This window comes from Macaca mulatta, chromosome 5 (genome assembly GCF_049350105.2).
Source record: "Macaca mulatta isolate MMU2019108-1 chromosome 5, T2T-MMU8v2.0, whole genome shotgun sequence".
Taxonomy (NCBI): Eukaryota; Metazoa; Chordata; class Mammalia; order Primates; family Cercopithecidae; genus Macaca; species Macaca mulatta.
This window is the reverse complement of record NC_133410.1, coordinates 134,222,666-134,246,766: the sequence shown is the minus strand read 5'-3', so window position 1 is coordinate 134,246,766 and position 24,101 is coordinate 134,222,666. Positions and strand designations below refer to the sequence as shown.

Below are 24,101 nucleotides of genomic sequence, written 5' to 3'. Positions count from 1 at the left end.
AGAATCACTCTTGGTTACTCCTTCCATCTTTATGAAAGCAAATGTTTGGCAAATTTCTCAGTCAAATTACTGTGCATAGTCTGTATATAACTTTGTATGTCTGAAAAAATAATTACTGTTTATACTGTCAAATGACATTAAAGTGATGAATGAACAAACCTCATCTTTCCTGAAATATTGAGACTTAATTGAGAACATAAGAAAACTTCTCCATATGGTAATAAACCCCTGGCATTATTCCAAATACTACACCTAAAATGCATCCAGATGTGTGAAAGTGAATGGAAAAGGTTAAAGAGACTATGAACTAATTATGTTATAAGATAGCCAGATTTATAAACAAGCTGTATCAAAATGCTGCATATTATAACACCATCCATTCCCATGAAGGATTTAATGCCAGGAATGTGATGCAAACAGTGCAAACTTGGGAGCAGGAGACAAATGTTGATGTGGTTACCATTACTGTGCTTTCTAATTAGTGTTCTATTAAGTGCAAGACATTTTCATTTGTATAGGAAAATAAATACTACATGTGTGGTTATTAGGCTAAAGTTTTCCTCTAGGAACCCCTAGACTTCTGAGGCAGGGATAATGGTTTTTATTCACTGAGGCATACTGACAATTGATGCAATTTTTGGTATTATTACATTTTGTGAAAATTTAGAAATTAATTTTTCACATGCTCTATACTATAATAAACTTTATCCATCTTTTTTCTAATATTTTATGTTACAGTTAGTCAAAGCTCCATATGGTGATATTGATGTAAAGATTCTAAGAAAGTTTTCTTAATAATGAAACATATGAAGTGATTATAACTGAATATGTTACCTATTTTTTCAATTTTCTTTTGGTTCTTTTTCCAGTAACTAAGGAAAAGAGATCAGAAATACATGTTATACAAACAAATTCATTCCCTCTAAATCACTCATTCATTGAAAAATATAGTTGTTTTATATTTATTATGTGCATGGTTACAAACTTGAAAATAAACTTGAAGAATATTTCAGAAATAAACTGGTGACAGTATGATAATAACTATATCCCTTCATATTTTTTGTTCCATTATTTTCATTTTCATACTTGCATCCTTATAAGTTGTTCTCTACCTAAAATCTCCATTCAGCTAACATTTAATCACACCCTGGGGGATTCTGGGGATAAAGTCTCTTAGTTTGCATCAACTCATAAGCCACTTACTCTTCTAATCCTTAACACAATTTCTAAATCCACATAAAATACGCAGTGGGGTGTGTGTGTGTGTGTGTGTGTGTGTGTGTGTGTGTGAGAGAGAGAGAGAGAGAGAGAGAGAGAGAGAGAGAGAAACTGGGTATGGGTAGTGGCTGAGGATCATTTTAAGCAGAAAGTTCAGAAAATTGTGCAGCTCTGATTTGTAATTCCACAGACTCTGAAACTCATTGATAAAATGGAGGTGAAAGTCCACAAAAATAGAGTATGAAAAAATACAGTAATTTAAAATAATTCTGATGGCCAAAAGTTATACACAGACCATGAAGAAGTGAAGCTTTACTAAGGCACTAGACTTTAATTCATGTTAACTGAAGTAAAATCTAGCTATTATGAGTAATTTTTTAAAAAAATCACTTAAGAGGCACACATATAGTTATGTGTAAATTTTGTCTTATGGCTTATTAGCTCTGACTAGGTTAGATATTAAGATGTTTTGGTATATTAGCTCTGTCTTCCTGAACCAGGCTCTCTGGCAGAGACGAGGTAAAAAGAATAACTCAGAACGATCCTTCAGAGATTACCTCCACAAAAAAACAATAACAAACTATAGAAATTTAAGCAATACATTTCTAATTTAAAGTGTGAATTAACATTTGCCACTCACTATGTTTTTTTTATACTGTTTCCTGAAAAATATAAAAAGGAAATAAAATTGTCAGACATTAATTATCTGCCAGTTTTACTGGATAGTTAGTTCATCCAGAATTTGAAACTTGATTTTAAAAAATGTAAGATTCATCTTAATCATTCAATTTTATGTTTGTTTATACCATTCCTGATCGGTTGGATTATCTCCTACTATGCAAATGGAGACTGAAGTGAACTCTGAGTAGAAGTATGTAACGTTAATATATAACTTCAAACAACCTTCCCTAGAAAGAGTTTATGATATAGACTTTGGCAGCCCTGGCCCTGGAGTCACCGGATTGTAGGCTCAGTTTCCTATAATGTAAAGTAGGCATAATAATAACACCTTCCTAAGCCACCTATCATCTGCTGATATTCAGCATCGTTCCTATCTCTCCATATTGCAAGGGCTGGAAGTCTGAAAACTACCTTTTCCAGACTCCCTTCCAGCAGGGTTCAGGTTTATATTCTGCCAGCAAAAAAGACTGGGGTGATATTTGAATGGTGAAAGCAAAGCAGGAACCATTCTCCTCAGGTCACTTGGTGCAGCACTGCAGGTGGGCAAGAAGATCAGCAGTGCTGTCTTGCAATGCCTGTCATGTCTTTAGCGCTGCTCCCATTGGTGAATGTTCCTGACCTGTATTCTTAGCCAGGTTGAAGATTTTGTAAGATGTTTCCTTGTAGCAAATACTTTCCTGCCTCAAAGTCTGAGGGTAGTTCCAATTTCTGATCAGTCTCAGACAATACACTGTCTTATTGGCTTTCTGTAAGGATTAAGTGTTAATAGAAAAATGGACAAAACATTCTTAAATAATATCACCATAGAACTCACCATAACACTCTACAGCAAGGGCAAATCAAAGTGCAATGTGTGTGACATGCATATAAAGAGCAGAGGTTCTGGAGTCAAGTTTGTAGTAAAAAACTAGTTAGAACACTTTCTGTGCCACGGCTGGAGGCAAGTTGTCTAGTCTCTTAATGACTCAAAGACTTAATTTTTTGGTCTTCAAAATTGGAATAATAATAGTAATATCCATCTTACAGAGTTGTGAGAACTAAATGCAATAATGTCTATAATGCAAGGAGCTTTAAAAGTGCTTTACATAACTACTTGATAAATGTTATTAATATTTTATGATGGAAAGAAATGCATTTTTAAAAGTTTCAACTATCATGTTTAGAAAAGTATGCTATGTATATTTAAATGAAATGAAACAAAGAAATAAACAAACCAGAGAGAAGTAATGTACCCATCATTTATGCTAAAATCAGCTAAATGGTGCCTTTGTTCATAGCAGTAGTACTTTCCGTGTTTTTTATCGATACCTAATAAATTTGCACTTTCTTCATTCTAGGACTAAATGTAAACTCACTCTAAACCTAAGTGTGAATAAATGCATTACACTAATGTAGGACATAAAAACTCTCATTGTTGAATTACCAGCCAATAAAGTAATTTTGGAGATGGGTAAGAAAGAGTGAGGGAAGTGTTCTAGAACTCCTGACCTCAACATGTATATAGCTCTATTATTCATGATTGTAGGATATAACTCTCATAAGACTCACAGTTAACTTCTGCTACGCAGGTTTCATGTCTTTTTAAAAATTTTGTGGTACTCCTCTATTACTACCACTATACTAATACTATTGTTAATACTATTAATTGGACTGAAATTACTGAATACTGCATAGTGTACCACGTGAGTTTTGTTTGTTTGTTTTGAGACAGAGTCTCCCTGTTGTCAGCCTGGGTTGGAGTACAATGGCGCAACCTCAGCTTACTGCAACTTCCACCTCCTGGGTTCCAGCAATTCTCCTGCCTCAGCTTCCCGAGTAGCTGAGATTACAGGTGTCCATCACCATGCTCAGCTAATTTTTGTGTTTTTAGTAGAGATGGGTTTCTCCATGTTGGACAAGCTGGTCGCTAACTCCTGATCTCAGGTGATCCATTCGCCTCCGCCTCCCAAAGTCCTGAGATTACAGGCATGAGCCACTGCACCTGGCCAGTACTAGGTGTTTTACAAACATATTTACTCATTACAAAAACCCTAAAAGATAAGTAATTATGATTATTCCCATTTTACAGACAGAGAAATGAAGAATCAGTTAAGGGTAGGTGAATTCCCAAAAGTTATAGCTAAATCAGATTCTATGAAATCTATTACTTTTCCTATTACACATGCTTTCTGTTGCTTTTTCTTCATTTACACTTCGAAGTCATTTCATTAGAAGGCAAAGACTGCACGTTCTGTTTCAACATTTTCAAACTTGTTTGATATTTTCCTCAAGTAACTCAGTTCACCAAATATAAAAACATCAGTATACACATAATGGGCACTTTTAAAAATAAAATATACAAATGCATTTGCTTAAAATATTATTCTGTAATACATCTACAAAAGCTAAAGCAATCTATCTTGATTCAACCTATACTACTAGTACTGTAAATTATATGTATAAATACTGCAGAGCAACTCAATGTAATCTGCATGCTTTACAAATGTATAGTGTGCAAGTTATAAGGTAGAATTTTGCTCTCAAACTTATCAATAGCATAACATTTATTCACATTTGAAGGAACATCAACCACTGATCAACTAATAGATAGGTTGATAGATAATAATGATATGGAGATGGAGTATAAATAGGTATGGATATATGTATATATGGACATCATATCCCACTAGGGTGCCAAAGACTAGTTCAAAATTTTTTCTGCTATATATTTAATGTTGCTTTCTAGTCTGTCAAGATAAGCTGTGGCTCAGTTGTGTTCTAGCTTTCTTGAGAAATAAGCCTATTGTGTTTTCTAGAAATACACCAGTTTTTGTTGTTGTTGTTGCTGTTGTTTTTTTAGATGGAGTGTTGCTCTGTTGCCAGACTGGAGTGCAGTGGCGTGATCTCAGCTCACTGCAATCTCCACCTCCCGGGCTTAAGTGATTCTTCTGCCTCAGCCTCCCAAGTAGCTGGGACTACAGACGCACACCACCATACTCAGCTAATTTTTGTATTTTTAGTAGAGATGGGGTTTCACAAGTTGGCCAGGATGGTCTCGATCTCTCGACCTCATGATCCGCCCACCTTGGCCTCCTAAAGTGCTGGAATTACAGGCATGAGTCACCTTGCCTGGCCCAATAACACACCATTGTAATCTAAATCTGAAAACATGATTCTTGCTCTTCTCATGATGTGGATCACATTTCAATAATAATGATGACTATGATTTTAAAATATCATAAAAAGGATGATGATAAAGAATCAACAATAATCATTGTTAACAATTATTTAACACATAAAATGGTCCAAATCTTAGGCTTTGTATATTTTATATCCTTTAATATCTAGAATATTCTTTTAAGAAGATAGTATTCTCTTTTTTGCTCCTGTAAGAGACTCTATGAGACTAAGCGCTTAAGCTCTGGATTTAACTGTGCAGACTTGAATAGTGACATTACAGCAAAGTAATTGAATCACCTGAGAAAACTTAATTACTTACTCTCTAATTCAACTTCCTTGCCTATAGAAACTGGAAAATATTTCTACCTCATAAGTTTTCTTGTAAGAAGTAAACAAAATAAATACATAAAAAGTGCTTAGAACAGTATTTGGCCAGCAGTAAATGTTTAAAAACATTTGTTACAATTATGCTCATTTATATGGAAATCATTGGAAAATGATAAAATTATTTCCTTTCTATTATACTTGACATGGCTAAAGTCTTAATGAGAAAAGTACAAACATTGTCATACCTGTGTATCCAGTTTTGCAAACACAGTTGAAGCTTCCTGGAAAATTCTGGCAGACAGCACCATTCTTGCAAGGACTCTGCAGGCACTCATTTATATCTCTCTCACAGGCCCTACCAGTGAAGCCATCTGGGCAGCTGCATGAAAATCCTCCCACTAAATTGTGACAGGTTCCACCATTGTGGCAAGGTGATGGAAGACATTCATCTATATCTATTTCACACCAGCTTCCCGCGTATCCTGGCAGACACTTGCATAAGAAAGGCTGCAGAGGTTCATTTGCCACGATGATGACTGGAAGACTCTCACGGCTTTTTAATACGGAGCTCACAGCCAATCTTCTTAGACAGCTCCCTCCATTCTGGCATGGGCCATGCACACAGGAGTCATGATCCACAGATTCCACCTTTACTCCACTCTGCCGGAATAGGATCTCTTTGATGCTTTCAAAGAAGGTTGCTACGCCACTGGGATTCACATACTGATTATGATTTCGCTTCACAGCTGCCAAAAGAAACGTTCTATTGTTCTCTTCATATGCACTGTACAGTTGCACAGCAGTCCCTAAGCCCGTCAGCTGTGAGCTGGCAATGCGTAAAAAATGAAGGTAGTGGTTGGTCAAGAAGTCCTTTACGGTTGGTATGCCGAGACGAAGTAAGATGCTGTTATCCACTGTGGCATTGGAAAATCCAGCAAAGAAAACTCTGATGTTGCTCGTGACTGTGCTGTGAACTCCATCATTGCTAAGGACGGTCAGATCAAACGTACCATCTGTGGACCTTGGCTGGGAATTCAGATCACAAGTACCCCCTGGAATACTGAAGAGGCTGGTAACTCCTGAAGTAAGGGAGCAGTGGAAGCTGTCTAACACATCTGGATCCTGTGGCTTCACAGAGCCTAAAATCCCACCAGGAAACAAGTTGCCATAATAATTAACAAATATCTCCACCGTCCGAGACTGTGAAGGATTGTCATTTTGGTCTATAACTGTGATATGCACAGTTCCTGTGGAAGACATTTGAGGAACACCAGAATCCTTGGTAACCACAGACAGATAGAAGTCTGCAATCTGCTCTCTGTCAATCTCTCTGGTTGTGCTCAGAACTCCAACAGTGCTCAGACTGAAATAATTGGTGGCAGGACCCGTGCTCAGCAAGTAATAAGTAAAGGGACCTTGATTTGGAGGGAGATCAGGGTCAGTGGACTGAAGGGTCATCACCAAAGTGCCCGGCCGTTTGTTTTCCATGACTTCTCCTTCACTGACAGTCAGCATGGGCCCGTTATCATTTATATCTTCCAGGGTGACTAATAAAGAGGCACTACCTGTAGCTGAGGGGGTCCCTGAATCAACAGCCAAAACTGAGAGGTTATAGATGGGAAGGGTTTCTCGATCTAATTCTGCAGTAACGGTGATCTGTCCTGTCTGTGGATTAATAGAAAAGGCACCATTTTCATTCCCTGATCCGATGAAGTAAGAAAACCTGCTCCAGCTGGGGATGGAGTCTGAGTCAAAGGCACTGACAAAGGTCACATGAGTTCCTATTGGGACCCCTTCACTGATCTGCACACTGTAGATGTTTAGAGTAAAAACGGGTGGGTCATTTGCATCAAGCACGGTGACATTTACAGTGACCTCATCTATATCTGCACCTCTAATGCTGCCAAAGTTCTTGGCCAATATCTTCAAAGATACCCTTTCTTCTTTTTCTCGATCAAGAATTCCAGAAACATAAATTTGTCCAGTCTTCTTATTAATCTGGAAACCCTTCTTTCGACTATTACCAAAAATCAAATAATGTACCTCCCCATCAGTGCCCAAATCACGGTCGCTAGCAAACACTTCTCCAACAATAGTACCTTTAGGAGCTGCTTCTGAGATTTCAAAATAGTAAAGTTTGGAAACAAAACGGGGCACATATTCATTTGTCCCTTTTAATTGTACATTAACAGTGGCAAAGCTACACCTTTCCTCATCGGGGACATTGAAAGCTTTCACAGTAAGATGGTAGCTCTGCTTTGTTTCAAAATCCAAGAAACCTTGAGTGGTTATGACTCCTGTGTTAGGGTCAACGACAAAGAGGTCACTGTCAGATGACTGTACAGTATACGCAATCACAGCATTTGTTCCAGAGTCAGCATCTGTTGCATTTAGGTGGATAACTGTTGTTCCACTTGGGGCATTTTCCAGAACAGTAGGGAAATAGTCATCAGAGAGGAATACTGGAGAATTATCATTTACATCAATCACATTTACGGTCACACTGCAGTAACCAGTTCTTGCAACCCATCCTCCATCTATAGCACTAATTGTCATTTCATGTTTCTGGCATAGTTCATAATCAAGAGCTTTGGCTAGTGTTAATATACCTGTAGAAGAATTGATTGCAAAAATGCCTTCTTCATTTCCTGAAGAAATGCTGTACTTTATCAAGCCATTCATCGCTGCATCTCTATCTCTTGCAGAAACAGTTCTGACAATGGACCCAACGCTATGGTTCTCAGGGATAGTTGCACTCATATGGCTTTGAGAGAATTCAGGCGTATGGTAGTTTTCCTCAGTGACAGTTATTTCAACAGTTGCTTGGGAAGAAAGTGGAGGGTTTCCCTTATCCTTTGCAGTGACTGTGATACAAAAGTTTTGGTTCAAGTCAGAAATCAGGGAGGATGCTACTGAAATCCACCCCGTATCATTGTCCAACTTAAATTTTCCTAAATGGTTATCATTAGAAATGAAATACTCCACTTCTGAATTCAGTCCAAAATCTTTGTCATCAATTGCTATAACTTTGATTAACTTCGTACCAACCTTAACATTTTTGGTGACTGGAGTGAAATATTTACTTTTAAGAAATTGAGGTGCATTGTCGTTACTGTCCACTACGTTGATGGTAACTGTTGTCTCACTAATTAAGGAAGGATTACCTCGATCTGAAGATGTCACTATAAAACTATGCCTGTTGATATTCACATTACTGAAGCCAGTGACATTTTGATATTTTAAGATCTGTTTATTGAAAATCTCTCCAGTGGTGGCATTAATCCTGAAATATTCTGATTGAGATTTTATAAAATAAAACACTTGTCCATTTGATCCCTCATCAGGATCTGTGGCAAATACCTGAGTTACTTTGGAACCAATCTCAGTAAGTTCAGGGCAATCTAAATAATAGGAAGGTCTGCTAAACCTTGGAGCATTGTCATTGACGTCTGTCACAAATATTGTGACGTCTGTACTTACAGTCCACCCAGAATCATGTGCAGAAACTCGAATTCTGTAACGGTCTGTATCTTCCCTATTTAAAGGTCTGCTTATGACAATATCCCCTGTGCTGGGATTAATTGTAAATGGAAGACTTGTGTCCATTATAGAATATCTACTAATTGCATTAATCCCAATGTCTTCATCAGAAGTTGTGACACGAGTAACTGTGTATCCTAAGGGGGAATTTTCAGGAACATGGGCACTAAATATCTGAGAAAACCTAGGGGCATTATCATTTTCATCTAAAATGTTAATCATGACTTTTACTGAAGTACTCTGAGAAGGGGACCCTTTGTCTGATGATTTTATGGTTAGAACATAATAAGATACTTTTTCCCTGTCCAAAGGTCTAACGCTTCTAATTTCACCAGTAGCATGATTGATATTGAAACTATTTTCCATGTTGCCATTAACAATTTCATAATCTAACTGTCCATTGGGTCCACTGTCCTTGTCCACTGCTGAAACAGTAAGTATTTTTCGAGGGGAAAGGTTTTCCAATATTTCAGATACAAATGGGTCTTCCTTAAAAATTGGGGCATTATCATTGACATCCAATACTGTTATATCGAGTTTCTCATAAGAGGAGAAAGGAGGGAAACCACCGTCTCTGGCCTCTATCCACACCACATATTTTTGTATCTTTTCAAAATCCAGAGGTTGACTAATAGACACCTGCCCTGTTAATTGATCAATCTGGAAAGTATTGCCAAGATTCCCACTTGCAATATAATATGACATAGGTTCTCCTCTCAAAGAGGATCCCGAGATGGTGGTGACAAGAGAGCTGACTGGTTGGTTTTCAGGAAACATGAATGTCTGTTCTTTGGCTCTGACTTTAGGGAAATCTGCCTTATTCACGAATCTAACAGTCACTGTTGTAGAATCTGTCTTTGGAAATGAGCCACCATCTTTTACATGCACAGAAAATGTCACTTCTGAAGCTCCGTTTAGTGGTCCGGCGGCCATAATGGCTCCCCTCAGTGGGTCAATGTGAAATTTTTCAGAATTTCTACCCGAAAGAGAATAATGCAGTTCAGAATTTGGTCCAATATCAGCATCTGTGACTGTAACCGCAAAGACAAAGGAACCTATAAAAGACAGAGTGTGCAGTTATAATCATGTGGAATTTAAATAAAATATTTGGTAGCAGATTGCTGCTAGATGTGACCTTATTTTCTCATGATTACTGGGAGAACAGTATCTTCTATATTTTCTCAGAAGTTCACAAGTCAAATCTGCTTTATGATTGTCTCCAGAGACTAACCTGCCATTTTCTAACTAAAATTTATAGTCTGTTGGATTTAATACTTTTCAGTATGCCTTTGAGAGAAGCATAGGGAAAATAACTTGTTAATCATGCAAAAATCATAGTTTCTAGGAGAAAAATCTGCACATAAAACAACATTCCAAGAAACATAATATGCGAGCTCTGCAAAGCGCTATGCCTCTACCCAATGCAAAGATACCATTGCCCTAGTATGTCTTAAAATATCTTCCAATCACTGTATATGTAATTGTGTCAACAAAAATCATATGCTCATTACCATTGACTCCTTATCCCCACTGTTTTATGACAAAATTCCTTTATACGTGAACTATTATCAGATGAAGAAAAAGTATGTATGTGTATGTGTGTGTATATACATACACACATATATATATATAAGCCAATTAAAATACAATTAAAATAATTGTAAAGTAGTAAGAAATAAGAATTGAGGGATAATGGACTCATTTTGGACTCCAAAAGTTAGTGCTTACACTGAGTGCCAATGAAACAGATTGTAGTAAAAATATGCAGAAAAGCTGCCATAAGGACATATTTTCAATCTACTCATTCAGAAACCATTCCCAAACCTGCACTCTCACCCCTACAGAAGAAACGGTAACAATAGTAAAATATCTTTTATTTTAAAAAGGCCAGTGATTCTGATTAATTATAGTAAGTCCAATGAGGAAAAGATGCTTAAGCATACCTCATTTTACATGGGAAATTCTATCTTGCACCACCACACATTGGATGTAATTAGAACCATGCCTGCCAACATCACTTCATCTGAAGACCTTTAGTAGGTATTTGTCACTTCGATATTGACATTTCCTTCTGATAGAAAGTTGGCACATACATTTATGAATCTTATATTTTAGATTGGTATCATTTTCAGATTAATAGAAGATCAAACATCACTGAAAGGAGGATCTATTTACTCAATCTGTTTATTTTTTTTCTAATCAAAATATTTCCAAGCAAGGAAGATTAAATCAATAATGAGCTATATTTCTATATTTTCCTCTTCGAACACTCATTTTAAAAATTAAAAATGGCAGATTTGTGTAGTTCTTAAGAGAGTATGCCTTTCTTAGTAAATGCCAAACTAAATTTAAAGAGATACAGAAAGATAAAAGCATATTGTCAATATGAAAATTATTCATAAATGGATCCATAAACTTACTAACAAAACAATTTTCATTGGTAGAACCTGGGATAAAATAAATATTAACAGGAAGTATCCATTTATTAAACTTTTTGAAAATGTATCTATGAAAAACTGAAGTAAAATACCCATTTTCCACTGACAAATATATTTGAATGCCTATTATCTCCCAGATCACGTTTCAGGTAGTGGGGTATGGCATGCAAAATGGAGACAATGCCCCTCCTCTTAGGAAACTTACACATAATTATTCCTCAGGCCACAAACATCATTAACTATGATGTAATATATATGTTAATTATTTCTAATATTCAAGTAATATTAAGAAATAGTAATACGTAACAATTATAAAACTTTATACACAATTAGTCTGGCAAGAAAGGGTTAATTTTCAAGTTTCAAGCATTTTTTCATTTCCACTAGACAAAACCTGAATTTTAGAGGATTTGCAAAATTAGGTGATATCAGAAATATGTATGTAAAATATCATAACTATTTTTATAGAAATGTCTGATACATAGTTTGCTTATATCCATGTGGCCTCAGAATTTGGTTGATTACCTGGAAGAGTAGGAGATGGGATGTGAGTGACATATGGGTGATGCTGAAATCTTGGTGGATTGTCATTGACATCAGTCACAGTAACAAGCACACTGGTGGAACTGGAAAGAGGCTCTGGGTATCCCGCATCACTGCAGACTACCACCAAAGTATAATTATCTTTTGTTTCCCTATCTAACAATGCACTTGTGATGATTTGTCCTGTGGATGGGTTGATCGTGAACTGAGAGTTTCCGCCGATGATCCTATAACTAAAGAAGAAAGCAGAAATAGGGATATGTCATACAGTTTTAATATTGTAACTTCTATTTACTATAATTAAAAAACTGAGGTAGAAATGCAAGAAAATATTAGAAGAAAGATCATACAACAATGTTGGAAAGAATACAACTAGATCTAGCTAATAAATATTTCAAATTTTCTGTGAACATCACATTGATCTTTATCGTGAGATGTCCAGTGATGTCAAGGAAGTCTTCAGAAGGTTTGTAGGACTCTTAAGTTGTTCAAGGCCACTGAACAAACCCATAAGGCTTTAAATAAATGAGCTGAAAAGCATAAATCAGGGGACTTGCTTTAATATTGTGGTTAGTGGCCGGGATTACAAATGAATATCTTTTAAATGAAACTAAAAATTATTTTTCTGCTGTATACCATAATAAACCAGAGAAGATCAGTTGAAAATTGTATTCTTTTAAGACAAAACCTGTGTTTGACATGTATCTGCTTCTCAGAACAACTCAAAGACTGATTATTTATACAAAGACCTTTCTAGTGATTAATTCTGTCTTTGTTATTCCTCATATGGTTTTGTTGCTTTCTTGTCAGGAGAGGTATGACATCTTCATGGATGTTTTGATGCTAACCAGATAGGTTAACAGGCAGGAGTTTCCACTGAGAAAAGCTTCCCTCTCCTTTCTGAAGAGTAAAGTTGTCTGCATATACTCCTGATTTTGTGTATAAGGTAAGGTCCCAGAGATCAGCCAGGAAAGAAGTAGCTAAGCTTGAAGGTTCAGAAATTGGCTATGATCCATAATTTTTAAAGTTGAAAGATAGCATGGAAATAGATATCTTTAAAAGTTTTCTTCTTTTATACCAACAAAGAAATACCCTTGTTGGAGTTGGCTGCATGTTTCTGCAGTTTGCTTTGTGTCTATATAAACATAGCAACAGCATATACCTAATATAAACTGCAGGGGAAAAAACTGTATATTGCAGCCAGTAATATGTTCATTCCTCCTATTATGCTCACAGTTTAAAACAAATATTTCAGCACTTTTTATCCCACTTTACTGAAATAATCAACTGTTGAGGAACTTATATTTAAAAATATCAGAAGTCTTATAAAATGATAGCAAAACAGGGAAAGAATAGAGAAGTAGTTTGGTTGAGAAATGGCTTCAGTATTGATAAAGTACTTTGTATCAGATTTTTAATACGTTTGGCAAATCACATGACAGAATGAGGCATGTGTGAAAATAGCATTAACTATAGTTGTTGGGCCAGAAGTGACTATTAAGTATAATTATTGCCCTTTACAGTAGATAATATCTATCCTCTTTATCAGAATATAAATATCAAGTTTTAAACATGAATTCTTAAAACTTGAAAATTCAGGACTCAAAAAATAATCAAAATACCTTATCATTTTACAAAGTGTAGAAAACCGAATTTGAGAATTGTGTAATCTTATTTTTGGAACTTTGTTGCTATCAGTAGATGTAGAAGTAATCAAATAATTTAATAGGAAAAAAAAGAGTAAGTCATACTGCCATAAACTTTTTTAGTTTTATAATGGCCAGGATCAAGGTTCAATCAAATATTTATTCCTATAAATATTCACATATACAAATAAAATGAGATTGATAAAAAATGTAAATTTTCATCTGGATGTTTTATATATGTCAAGACTATTGTGTATTATTAAGCATAACCCGTTGACAGGCAAATAGTGTGGCCTTTAGTACAGTTTCACTAAATGATCCATTCAAAATGACTTGCTATGATTTAAATGTTCCCTTCAAAACTCATCTTGAAATTAGTCATTGTAACAGAATTGTAACAATCTTAAGAAGTAGGGCCTTTAAGAGGTGATTACACCATCAGGGTTCCATCATTATGAGTGAATTAATGCCATTATCACCGAAGTGAGATTTAGTTATTGAGGGAATGGGTTTCTGATAAAAGAATGAGTTCAGCCTTATTTCCTCTTTCTGTCTCACATGATTGCTCATCATGTGATGCCTTCTGCCCTTCTGCCATGAAATAACAGACAGGAAGCACTCACCAAATGCAGGCCCCATGACCTTAGACTTCCCAGCCTCCAGAAATGTGAGTCAAATAAACTTCTATTCTTTATAAATTACCCAGTCTGTGGCTATAGCAGCAGAACACAGACAAAGAAACCTATGTTATAAATTCTGATTTTCCTCTTTTATGCTATTGAACATGCTATTGCCCATATGATTGTCTACTTTAAAGTAGGTAATATATTTAGTACTTTTTTACAATGAATGAGTAAATTGTCATTAATATCTAATTAATTTTTTTCTAGACTTCACTAGATTCTAAAGCATATAAAAGTATATTTTAAATATGAGATGTTCTATAACACCAGTTGGATGCAAACGTATACTTCAAAGTCTTTTTAAAAACACAAGAAACACAAGAAGCTCTGTACTTAGATTGACAGTTAAGATAATATGTCTAGATTTTTGCCACATCTCTTACTTGAGGTTTGGTTCTATTCTCATCCCCTCTGATGACCTCTCTTGCTTTTCTGGCCTGCATTAATTTTTGTAAAATTAAAAACTTTATCAGATTGTGTCTTGTGGTATCTTCTTAACAGTTAAACAATTATGCTGTTATTTAAATATTTCCAGGAACTTATTGATTTCTTAGTGCATATCAAGCACACTACGTGGCAATTTATATATGCTCTTATTTAAATCCCAAAACAGTCCTTACAGTTTATTCTTAGTTTTGACTGTTTAGGGATAAGGAATCTGAATCTAACAGAGACTAAAGTAGTTGCACAAAGAAACATACAATCCATAAATAGCAGATTTAGAATTTGAATTTCTGTCTTTAAGACTTGAACATGCACTTTTTCCATTATACCACAGTAGAAGGAAGGTAAAACTCAACTGAGGGAATGTAGTGAAGATGGGAAATGTACCGATTGCTAAGGCCAACATGGACTCTTGGTCAAGTTGTGTCAAATAGAATTTGTTCACATTTAGCTCAATGAAAATCAATAAACATGTTAATTTATTTTCTAATTTGAGACTACATTAATATTTCAAATTATTTGAATAAACAGAGACCACTGTGATCTGAACTCTAAATCAACTATAGTTTTTGTAAAGTTAAAATATCCCCATTTGATTTTTTTAAACTTCTTGGCCTCTTCCTGAGTTCTACTAGGGTTATAGGCATTATACTGTCTACTGGGAGAACACGATCTTTAGTAACAGTTAAGAGACTGATGCTAGGAAGAAACTGCATCAACTAACGAGCAAAATAACCAGCTAACATCATAATGACAGGATCAAGTTCACACATAACAATATTAACCTTAAATGTAAATGGGCTAACTGGTCCAATTAAAAGACACAGACTGGAAAATTGGATAAAGAGTCAAGACTCATCAGTTTGCTGTATTCAGGAGACCCATCTCACATGCAGAGACACACATAGGCTCAAAATAAAGGGATGGAGGAAGATCTAACAAGAAAATGGAAAACAAAAAAAGTCAGGGGTTGCAATCCTAGTATCTGATAAAACAGACTTTAAACCAACAAAAATGAAAAGAGACAAAGAAGGCCATTACATAATGGTAAAGGGATCGATTCAACAGGAAGAGCTAACTATCCTAAATATATATGCACCCCATACAGGAGCACCCAGATTCATAAAGCAAGTCATTAGAGACTTACAAAGAGACTTAGATTCCTATACAATAAAAATGGGAGACTTTAACACCCCACTGTCAACATTAGACAGATCAATGAGACAGAAAGTTAACAAGGATATCCAGGAATTCAACACAACTCTGCACCAAGTCGACCTAACAGACATCTACAGAACTCTCCACCCCAAATCAACAGAATATACATTCTTCTTGCACCACATCACACTTATTCCAAAATTGGCCACATAGTTGAAGGAAAGCATTCCTCAGCATATGTAAAAGAACAGAAATTATAACAAACTGTCTCTCAGACCACAGTGCAATCAAACTAGAACTCAGGACTAAGAAATTCAATCAAAACTGCTCAACTACATGGAAACTGAGCAACCTGCTCCTGAATGACTACTGGGTATATAACGAAATGAAGGCAGAAATAAAGATGTTCTTTGAAACCAATGAGAACAAAGATACAACATACCAGAATCTCTGGGACATATTTAAAGCAGTGTGTAGAGGGAAATTTATAGCACTAAATGACCACAAGAGAAAGCAGGAAAGATCTAAAATTGACACCCTAACATCACAGTTAAAAGAACTAGAGAAGCAAGAGCAAACACATCCAAAAGCTAGCAGAAGGCAAGAAATAACTAAGATCAGAGCAGAACTGAAGGAGATAGAGACACAAAAACCCTTCAAAAATTCAATATATTCAGGAGCTGGTTTTTGAAAAGATCAACAAAATTGATGGACCACTAGCAAGACTAATAAAGAAGAAAAGAGAGAAGAATCAAATAGACGCAATAAAAAATGATAAAGGGGATATGACCACCAACCCCATAGAAATACAAACTACCATCAGAGAATACTATAAAACCTCTATGCAAATAAAGTAGAAAACCTAGAAGAAATGGAAAAATTCCTGGACAAAAATACTCTCACAAGACTAAACCAGGAAGTAGTTGAATTCCTGAATAGACCAATAGCAGGCTCTGAAATTGAGGCATAATTAATAGCCTGCCAACCAAAATAAGTCTAGGACCAGACGGATGCACAGGAAAATTCTACCAGAGGTACAAGGAGGAGCTGGTACCATTCCTTCTGAAATCATTCCAATCAACAGAAAAAGAGGGAATCCTCCCTTACTCATTTTATGAGGCCAACATCATCCTGATACCAAAGCCTGGCAGAGACACAACAAAAAAAGAGAATTTTAGACCAATATCCCTGATGAACATCGATGCAAAAATCCTCAATAAAATACTGGCAAACTTAATCCAGCAGCACATCAAAAAGCTTATCCACCATGAAGTGGGCTTCATCCCTGGGAAGCAAGGATGGTTCAACATACGAAAATCAGTAAACGTAATCCAGTATATAAACAGAACCAAAGACAAAACCACATGATTATCTCAATAGATGCAGAAAAGGCCTTTGACATAATTTAATAGCCCTTCATGCAAAAAAACTCTCAATAAATTTGGTATTGATGGGCCATATCTCAAAATAATAAGAGCTATTTATGACAAACCCACAGCCAGTATCATACTGAATGGGCAAAACTGGAAGCATTCCCCTTAAAAACTGGCACAAGACAGGGATGCTGTCTCTCACCACTCCTATTCAACACAGTGTTGGAAGTTCTGGCCATGGCAATCAGGTAAGAGAAGGAAAAAAAATGGTATTCAATTAGGAAAAGAAGAAATCAAATTGTCCCTGTTTGCATATGACGTGATTGTATATTTAGAAAACCCCATCATCTCAGCCCAAAATCTCCTTAAGTTGATAAGCAACTTCAGCAAAGTCTCAGGATACAAAATTAATGTGCAAAAATCACAAGCATTCTTATGCACCAATAAAAGACAAACAGAGAGCCAAATCATGAATGAATTCCCATGCAGAACTGCTTCGAAGAGAATAAAATACCTAGGAATCCAACTTACAAAGGATGTGAAGGACCTCTTCAAGGAGAAATACAAACCACTGCTCAATGAAATAAAAGAGGACACAAACAAATGGAAGAACATACTATGCTCATGGATAGAAACAATCAATATCGTGAAAATGGCCATACTGCCCAAGGTAATTTATAGATTCAATGCCAACCCCATTAAGCTACCAATGACTTTCTTCACAGAAATGGAAAAAACTACTTTAAAGTTCATATGGAAACAAAACAGAGCCCGCATTGCCAAGACAATCCTAAGCCAAAAGAACAAAGCTGGAGGCATCATGCTACCTGACTTCAAACTATACTACAAGGCTACAGTAACCAAAACAGCATGGTACTGGTACCAAAACAGAGATATAGACCAATGGAACAGAACAGAGTCCTCAGAGGTAATACCACACATCTACAACCATCTGATCTTTGACAATCCTGACAAAAACAAGAAATGGGGAAAGGATACTCTATTTAATAAATGGTGCTGGGAAAGCTGGCTAGCCATATGTAGAAAGCTGAAACTGGGTTCCTTCCTTACTCCTTATACAAAAATTAATTCAAGATGGATTAGAGACTTAAATGTTAGACCTAAAACCATAAAAAAAACCCTAGAAGAAAACCTAGGCAATACCATTCAGGACATAGGCATGGGCAAGGACTTCAAGTCTAAAACACCAAAAGCAATGGCAACAAAAGCCGAAATTGACCAATAGGATCTAATTAAACTAAGGAGCTTCTGCACAGCAAAAGAAACTACCATCAGAGTGAGCAGGCAACCTACAGAATGGGAGAAAATTTTTGCTATCTACTCATCTGACAAAGGGCTAATATCCAGAACCTACAAAGAACTCAAACAAATTTACAAGAAAAAAACAAACAACCTCATCAAAAGTAGGCAAAGGATATGAACAGACACTTCTCAAAAGAACACATTTATGCAGCCAACAGACACATGAAAAAATGCTCATCATCACTCGCCATCAGAGAAATGCAAATCGAAACCACAATGAGATACCATCTCATACAAGTTAGAATGGCAATCATTAAAAGGTCAGGAAACAACAGGTGCTGGAGAGGATGTGGAGAAATAGGAACACTTTTACGCTGTTGGTGGGACTGTAAACTCTTTTAACCATTGTGGAAGACAGTGTGGCAATTCCTCAAGGATCTAGAACTAGAAATACCATTTGACCCAGCCATCCCATTACTTGGTATATACCCAAAGGATTATAAATCATGCTGCTATAAAGACACATGCACACGTATGTTTATTGCGGCACTATTCACAACAGCAAAGACTTGGAACCAACCCAAATGTCCATCAATGACAGACTGGATTAAGAAAATGTAGCACATATACACCATGGAATACTATGCAGCCATAAAAAGGATGAGTTCATGTCCTTTGTAGGGACATGGATGCAGCTGGAAACCATAATTCTCAGCAAATTATCTCAATAACAGAAAATCAAACACCGCATGTTCTCGCTCATAGGTGGGAACTGAACAATGAGAACACTTGGACACAGGAAGGGGAGCATCACACACCAGGGCCTGTTGTGGGGTCGGGGGATGGGGGAGGGATAGCCTTAGGAGATACACCTAATGTACATGACGAGTTAATGGATGCAGCACACCAACATGGCACATGTATACATATGTAACAAACCTGCACGTTGTGCACCTGTACCCTAGAACATAAAGTATAATAATTTGAAAAAAAGAAAAAAAAGAGACTGGACTTTAGAACATAGTTCACTTGGACATAAATTTAAACCCCATTAATAGCACTTAAATTCACAAAAATTTCTTAATATTTTTAAGCCTTCTTTCTTTATCTGTAAAGTGGAGATCACATTTTACTCTTTTTATTTGGTAGTTTTGAGTATTAAAAATATTTTTTATAAAGAGCACTTGGCATTGTAATTGATAAATGGTGAGCCTTCAAAAGTCTAAGTTTACCCGCACAATAGGACCTATGTAATATATGTGTATAAAGTAATAGTCTATTATATACAATCTATCCAAATCTATCTATATATAGGTTTAGTATCCATTATCCAAAATTCTTGGAACCAGTTGTGTTTTGGATTTCTCTGGATCTTAGAATATTTGCATATACATAATGAGATATCTAGGGGATGGGTCTCGAGTCTGAACACAAAATTTGTTTATGTTTCATATATACCTCATATAGATAGCCAGAAGATAACTTTATCTAATACTTTTGATAATTGCTTGAAACAAGGTTTGTGAACATTGAAACATCAGAAAGCAAAGGTATCAGGTGTGGAATTTTCCACCTGTGGCATCATGTTGATGCTCAAAAAGTTTAGGATTTTGGTGCATTTTAGATTTTGGGCTTTCAGATTAGGGATGCTCAACCTATATTTAGATAGTTAAATGGATAAGGGGACTAAAAAAACCAAAACAGAGACACAGTTAAGTAGGTAAAAAAAAAATCCTGGTTTCAAGCTCATATCCTTTATAACAGAAAGATATAAAAAAAGAGTAACTACAAAACAGTAAAGTGCTATAAAACAGTAAAGAGGTGTCAGTGTAGGTATTCAGAAGACAGAACACTCTTGACTGGAATGATTAAAATAAAAGCCTTCTCAGAGAAGGGTAAATTTAACATAAGTCGTAAAGGGGCTACCCATCTTTCAATAGTGTTCAAAAAGGCAGAAAAAAAGAAGGTCTAGGCTAGTAGTCAGCAAACCTTTTATATAATAGGCCAGATACTAAATATATTCAGCTTTACAGGTCATATATTCTCTGTTGCAATACTCAGCTTACCATCATATGGCAAGAGCAGCCATAGACAATAGGTACATGAATGGGCATGGCTGTGTTCCAATAACACTTTATTTACAAAAACAGGCACTTGGCCCAATTTGGCCTGCAGGTAGCAGTTTGCCAAGCCCTGGTCAAAGATATCAAATACATTGAACAAACCTATAAGGCTTGGGAAAGCACAGATCCTCGTCCTGTGAGCAGAAAATGATCCAGCAATACTGAACTTTTGGCCATATGTTGCAGAGTTCTGCAGAATTAGCTTGGGAAGATGCTGGGGCCATTTATGGGGTGGCTAGAATTTGAAGACCTGGAGTTATACCATAGGCAAACTGTAATTGAAAGATTTTGAGGAAGTATAACTGTTAAAGCAGAGCCAAGAAATGCTCATGTTGAGGCATACTTCTGCCATTGCCCTTTAATTCACTGACTCAAGCTTTGCTTTGCACAAAGTATTTCCCATAATGCTAAGAGAGAAATCATTATGAAATATAAACTAGTCATGTTTTTATGCTTGCTGCTTAAAACATTTCCATTATTTCTCTCCTTAGATACAGAAAGAAATTTTGAATTTTCTATATGATATACAAAGTCCACTCCTAACCCACACCAACCATATGGAAATACTTTCTTTCTCTAATGCTATGCTTTTGCATAGCTCTTTGCTTAGCACCTGATACTGTTTTTGCCTAGAATGTCTTCCATTACTTTATTTCTCCATAAACTACTTTTCTGTCTTTCTAAAACTTATTATTTGAAGCTTCTACTGATTTTCTCAAGTATCACTGAAGTATCATCGACTATACCATTCTTTCCACCTATTCTGTGCTTAAACTATACTTGTTATATGGTACTATACTTAAGAAATTACAAAATTATCTCTTCTATTAAATTGTACTTCTTATGGGCCTTAGAGTGTCAAACTCCTCAGAGTTTAACAAAGTTTTTGGTGTATAGTCAGGACTTCATAATTTTACAGGATAGTGTACCACATAGATTGGAAGGATTAGAAACTAGCGTCGTGGAAGTGAGTTAATTTTTATTATAATAGTACAGGCATGATGTAAGTATGGACTGAACTAGGGTCTTGGCAGAAGGGATGCACTGAAAAGAATGGGTGCCAGACGCATTAGGAAAGAAGAAACATGAGAATTCGTCCACTGATTGAGTATAAGAGAGAAGATGACCCTTAGCCGCAAGGTGTGGTAAAAAACAAACCAAGGCAATGTTATTAAGACAAAGCAGAAAACCAAAATGAGAAACAGGAAAAGTAAAGAATTTTAGGTACACTGTGTTTATGATGCCAACAGAACCTCCAGTGTAATATGTCTATCAGCGAGTTATAAATATGGGTGGAAAGTTTTGGAGTGGAATCAGAATTGATAGCACAGATTTGGAGGTTTTGTTCATAGAATTGATGCTTGCATTAATGGAATAAATCTCTCTCTCTCTGCCTCACACACACACACACACACACACACACACACAAGTACTGAGAAAATAATGCAGTGAGAAGTATTCAAATTACTTTCCAGGGAGAGAAAAAGGAGAAACAGAAGACAAACTGTGTCTGATCAGAGATGCAGGATGATAAAAAATAATGTTTATAGAGAAATTGAGGAGGAAAAAAAATGCCAAAAAGAAAAGATGGTCTGGCCTATAGTGTGAACATTGAAAAATGTAAAGGAGAATAAGGGCTTAGAAAAGTCACTGGACTTGAAAAATTTCAGTAGTCTTCTGACAGGGCCTTTTTTCAGTAAAGCAATGAAGGAAAAAAAATCAGACTAAAGATTTTCAGGAATAAATGACCAGAGAAAATAGGTTGTGAAGCTAACCTTTCAAGAATATTGTAGTAAAAATAGAATGAGTAAAAGTAGCTATTCTAGAGAATATTAAAATCATTCATTCAATGCATTTATTTAAGTGTCAACCACTGTTATGTACCAGATATTGTAAAAGACAGACTATATTAGGAGTAAAAAAGATGATATAAGAAGAATAAAAAGAAAAAAAAAACCTTGAATTAATTTAATGACTTCTATGTCCTAATAAGTATGCCAGAGATATTTATGAATATTAACTGATTCCAAACATACTGTTTGATACATAGTAGGTGGTTAGTAAAGTTTGTCCACAAACTGTAAAGCATAAATTTTTATGTTCATTTTTATTGATGCAGAAACTAAGCCTTTGAGGCATTAAAATGACTTTCCTAGACCATGGCAGGCAAATAAAAGAACCAGAATTCAACACCAGATATGTGGAGCATTTCTGTAGCTATGCTAACTTATGTAAATGAGCATTTATATAGATATCTACATGGTTCAAGGAAGAGAGAGAACTTGAAGACACATGAGAAAAACGAGTAACTTTTGAATTAAAGAGTTGGAGGAAATTGAATGGGAAGAGATTAATAACACATATTAAGGAATTTTCCTGGCCAGGGTGCGGTGGCTCATGTCTGTAATCCCAGCACTTTGGGAGGCCAAGGTGGGCAGATCATGAGGTCAGGAGATCGCGACCATCCTGGCTAACACGGTCAAACCCTGTCTCTACTAAAAAAAAACCAAAAAATTAGCCGGGAGTGGTGGTGGGCACCTGTAGTCCCAGCTACTGGGGAGGCTGAGGCAGGAGAATGGCGTGAACCCAAAAGGCGGAGGTTACAGTGAGCTGAGATGGCTCCACGGCACTCAAGCCTGGACAGAGCAGGACTCCATCTCAAAAAAAAAGAAAGAAAAGAAAAAGAAAGAAAGAAATTTTCCTTAGAATGTTGACTTTGTCAGTGGCGTTCATGACTTTCTCCAGGGTTGTGAAGAATTAGAAGTGAGGCTTGAATAGAGATTTGGTCCACTTGGGAGAAAAGGGGATACATATCTGTAAAAGCTAAGCTCGGGAATAGATATGTGGAAGGCAAAGACATAATCTGGATAGGCTGATTTTCTAGAAAGGAAAATACTAAAGGTGAAGTAAAATGTGTAACTTAAAGTAAGTACACCATTTGTAGAAATACAAAGTTTGATGAAACAGGCAGAAGTAAAAAAGAAACATCTGTTGGCTGGATGCTATATGCAAAATCATGCTAGATCATTGGAAAAAAGTACTTATAAGACACATAAAAGTTTATGTTCCTGGAGATCCCATCAGTAGTTCAGTAAATAACCTAACCATGTAAAATTTAAATGGGAGATAAATAATTAAACAATAGCTCTTTTAATCTGAAGAAATAATAGATTTTCTTCAGGATACCATGAATAGCAAGGAGTTATTAACACCAACCATAAAATACATTATATTCCAATAAGATTTTATCAAAACAGAGTAAATAAAGTAAATGATATCATATCATGATCTGCCTAGGTATTTGAGTGGAAAACTTAGATGATTCTGATTTCTCTCTTTCATTTGATCTCAGGTCCAATTTCAAAGGCATTTCCCAAATCTATTTCCACAATTTTCATTTTTCCACATAAGTATAAAGTTACTCTACTTGGATAACTATATTCATTAGTGCCTAAATGGTACACTGGTTTCTCTCCATAAATCCTCTCTCATCAGATTCTATCCA

General features: G+C 35.9%; 1 protein-coding gene across 2 annotated transcripts in view; it reads right to left on the bottom strand.

The window, feature by feature from the left end:
* The window catches only part of FAT4 (FAT atypical cadherin 4), a 187,188-nt gene that overhangs the window by 33,846 nt on the left and 129,241 nt on the right, over positions 1-24,101 (bottom strand). For both annotated transcript variants that reach the window (XM_015139182.3, XM_015139181.3), the window contains 2 exons: positions 11,889-12,139; positions 5,631-9,980 (listed from right to left, as the gene is read on the bottom strand). In XM_015139182.3, coding sequence (XP_014994668.3) covers positions 5,631-9,980; positions 11,889-12,139 — 4,601 coding nt within the window. The remainder of the gene's footprint in view (positions 1-5,630; positions 9,981-11,888; positions 12,140-24,101) is intronic.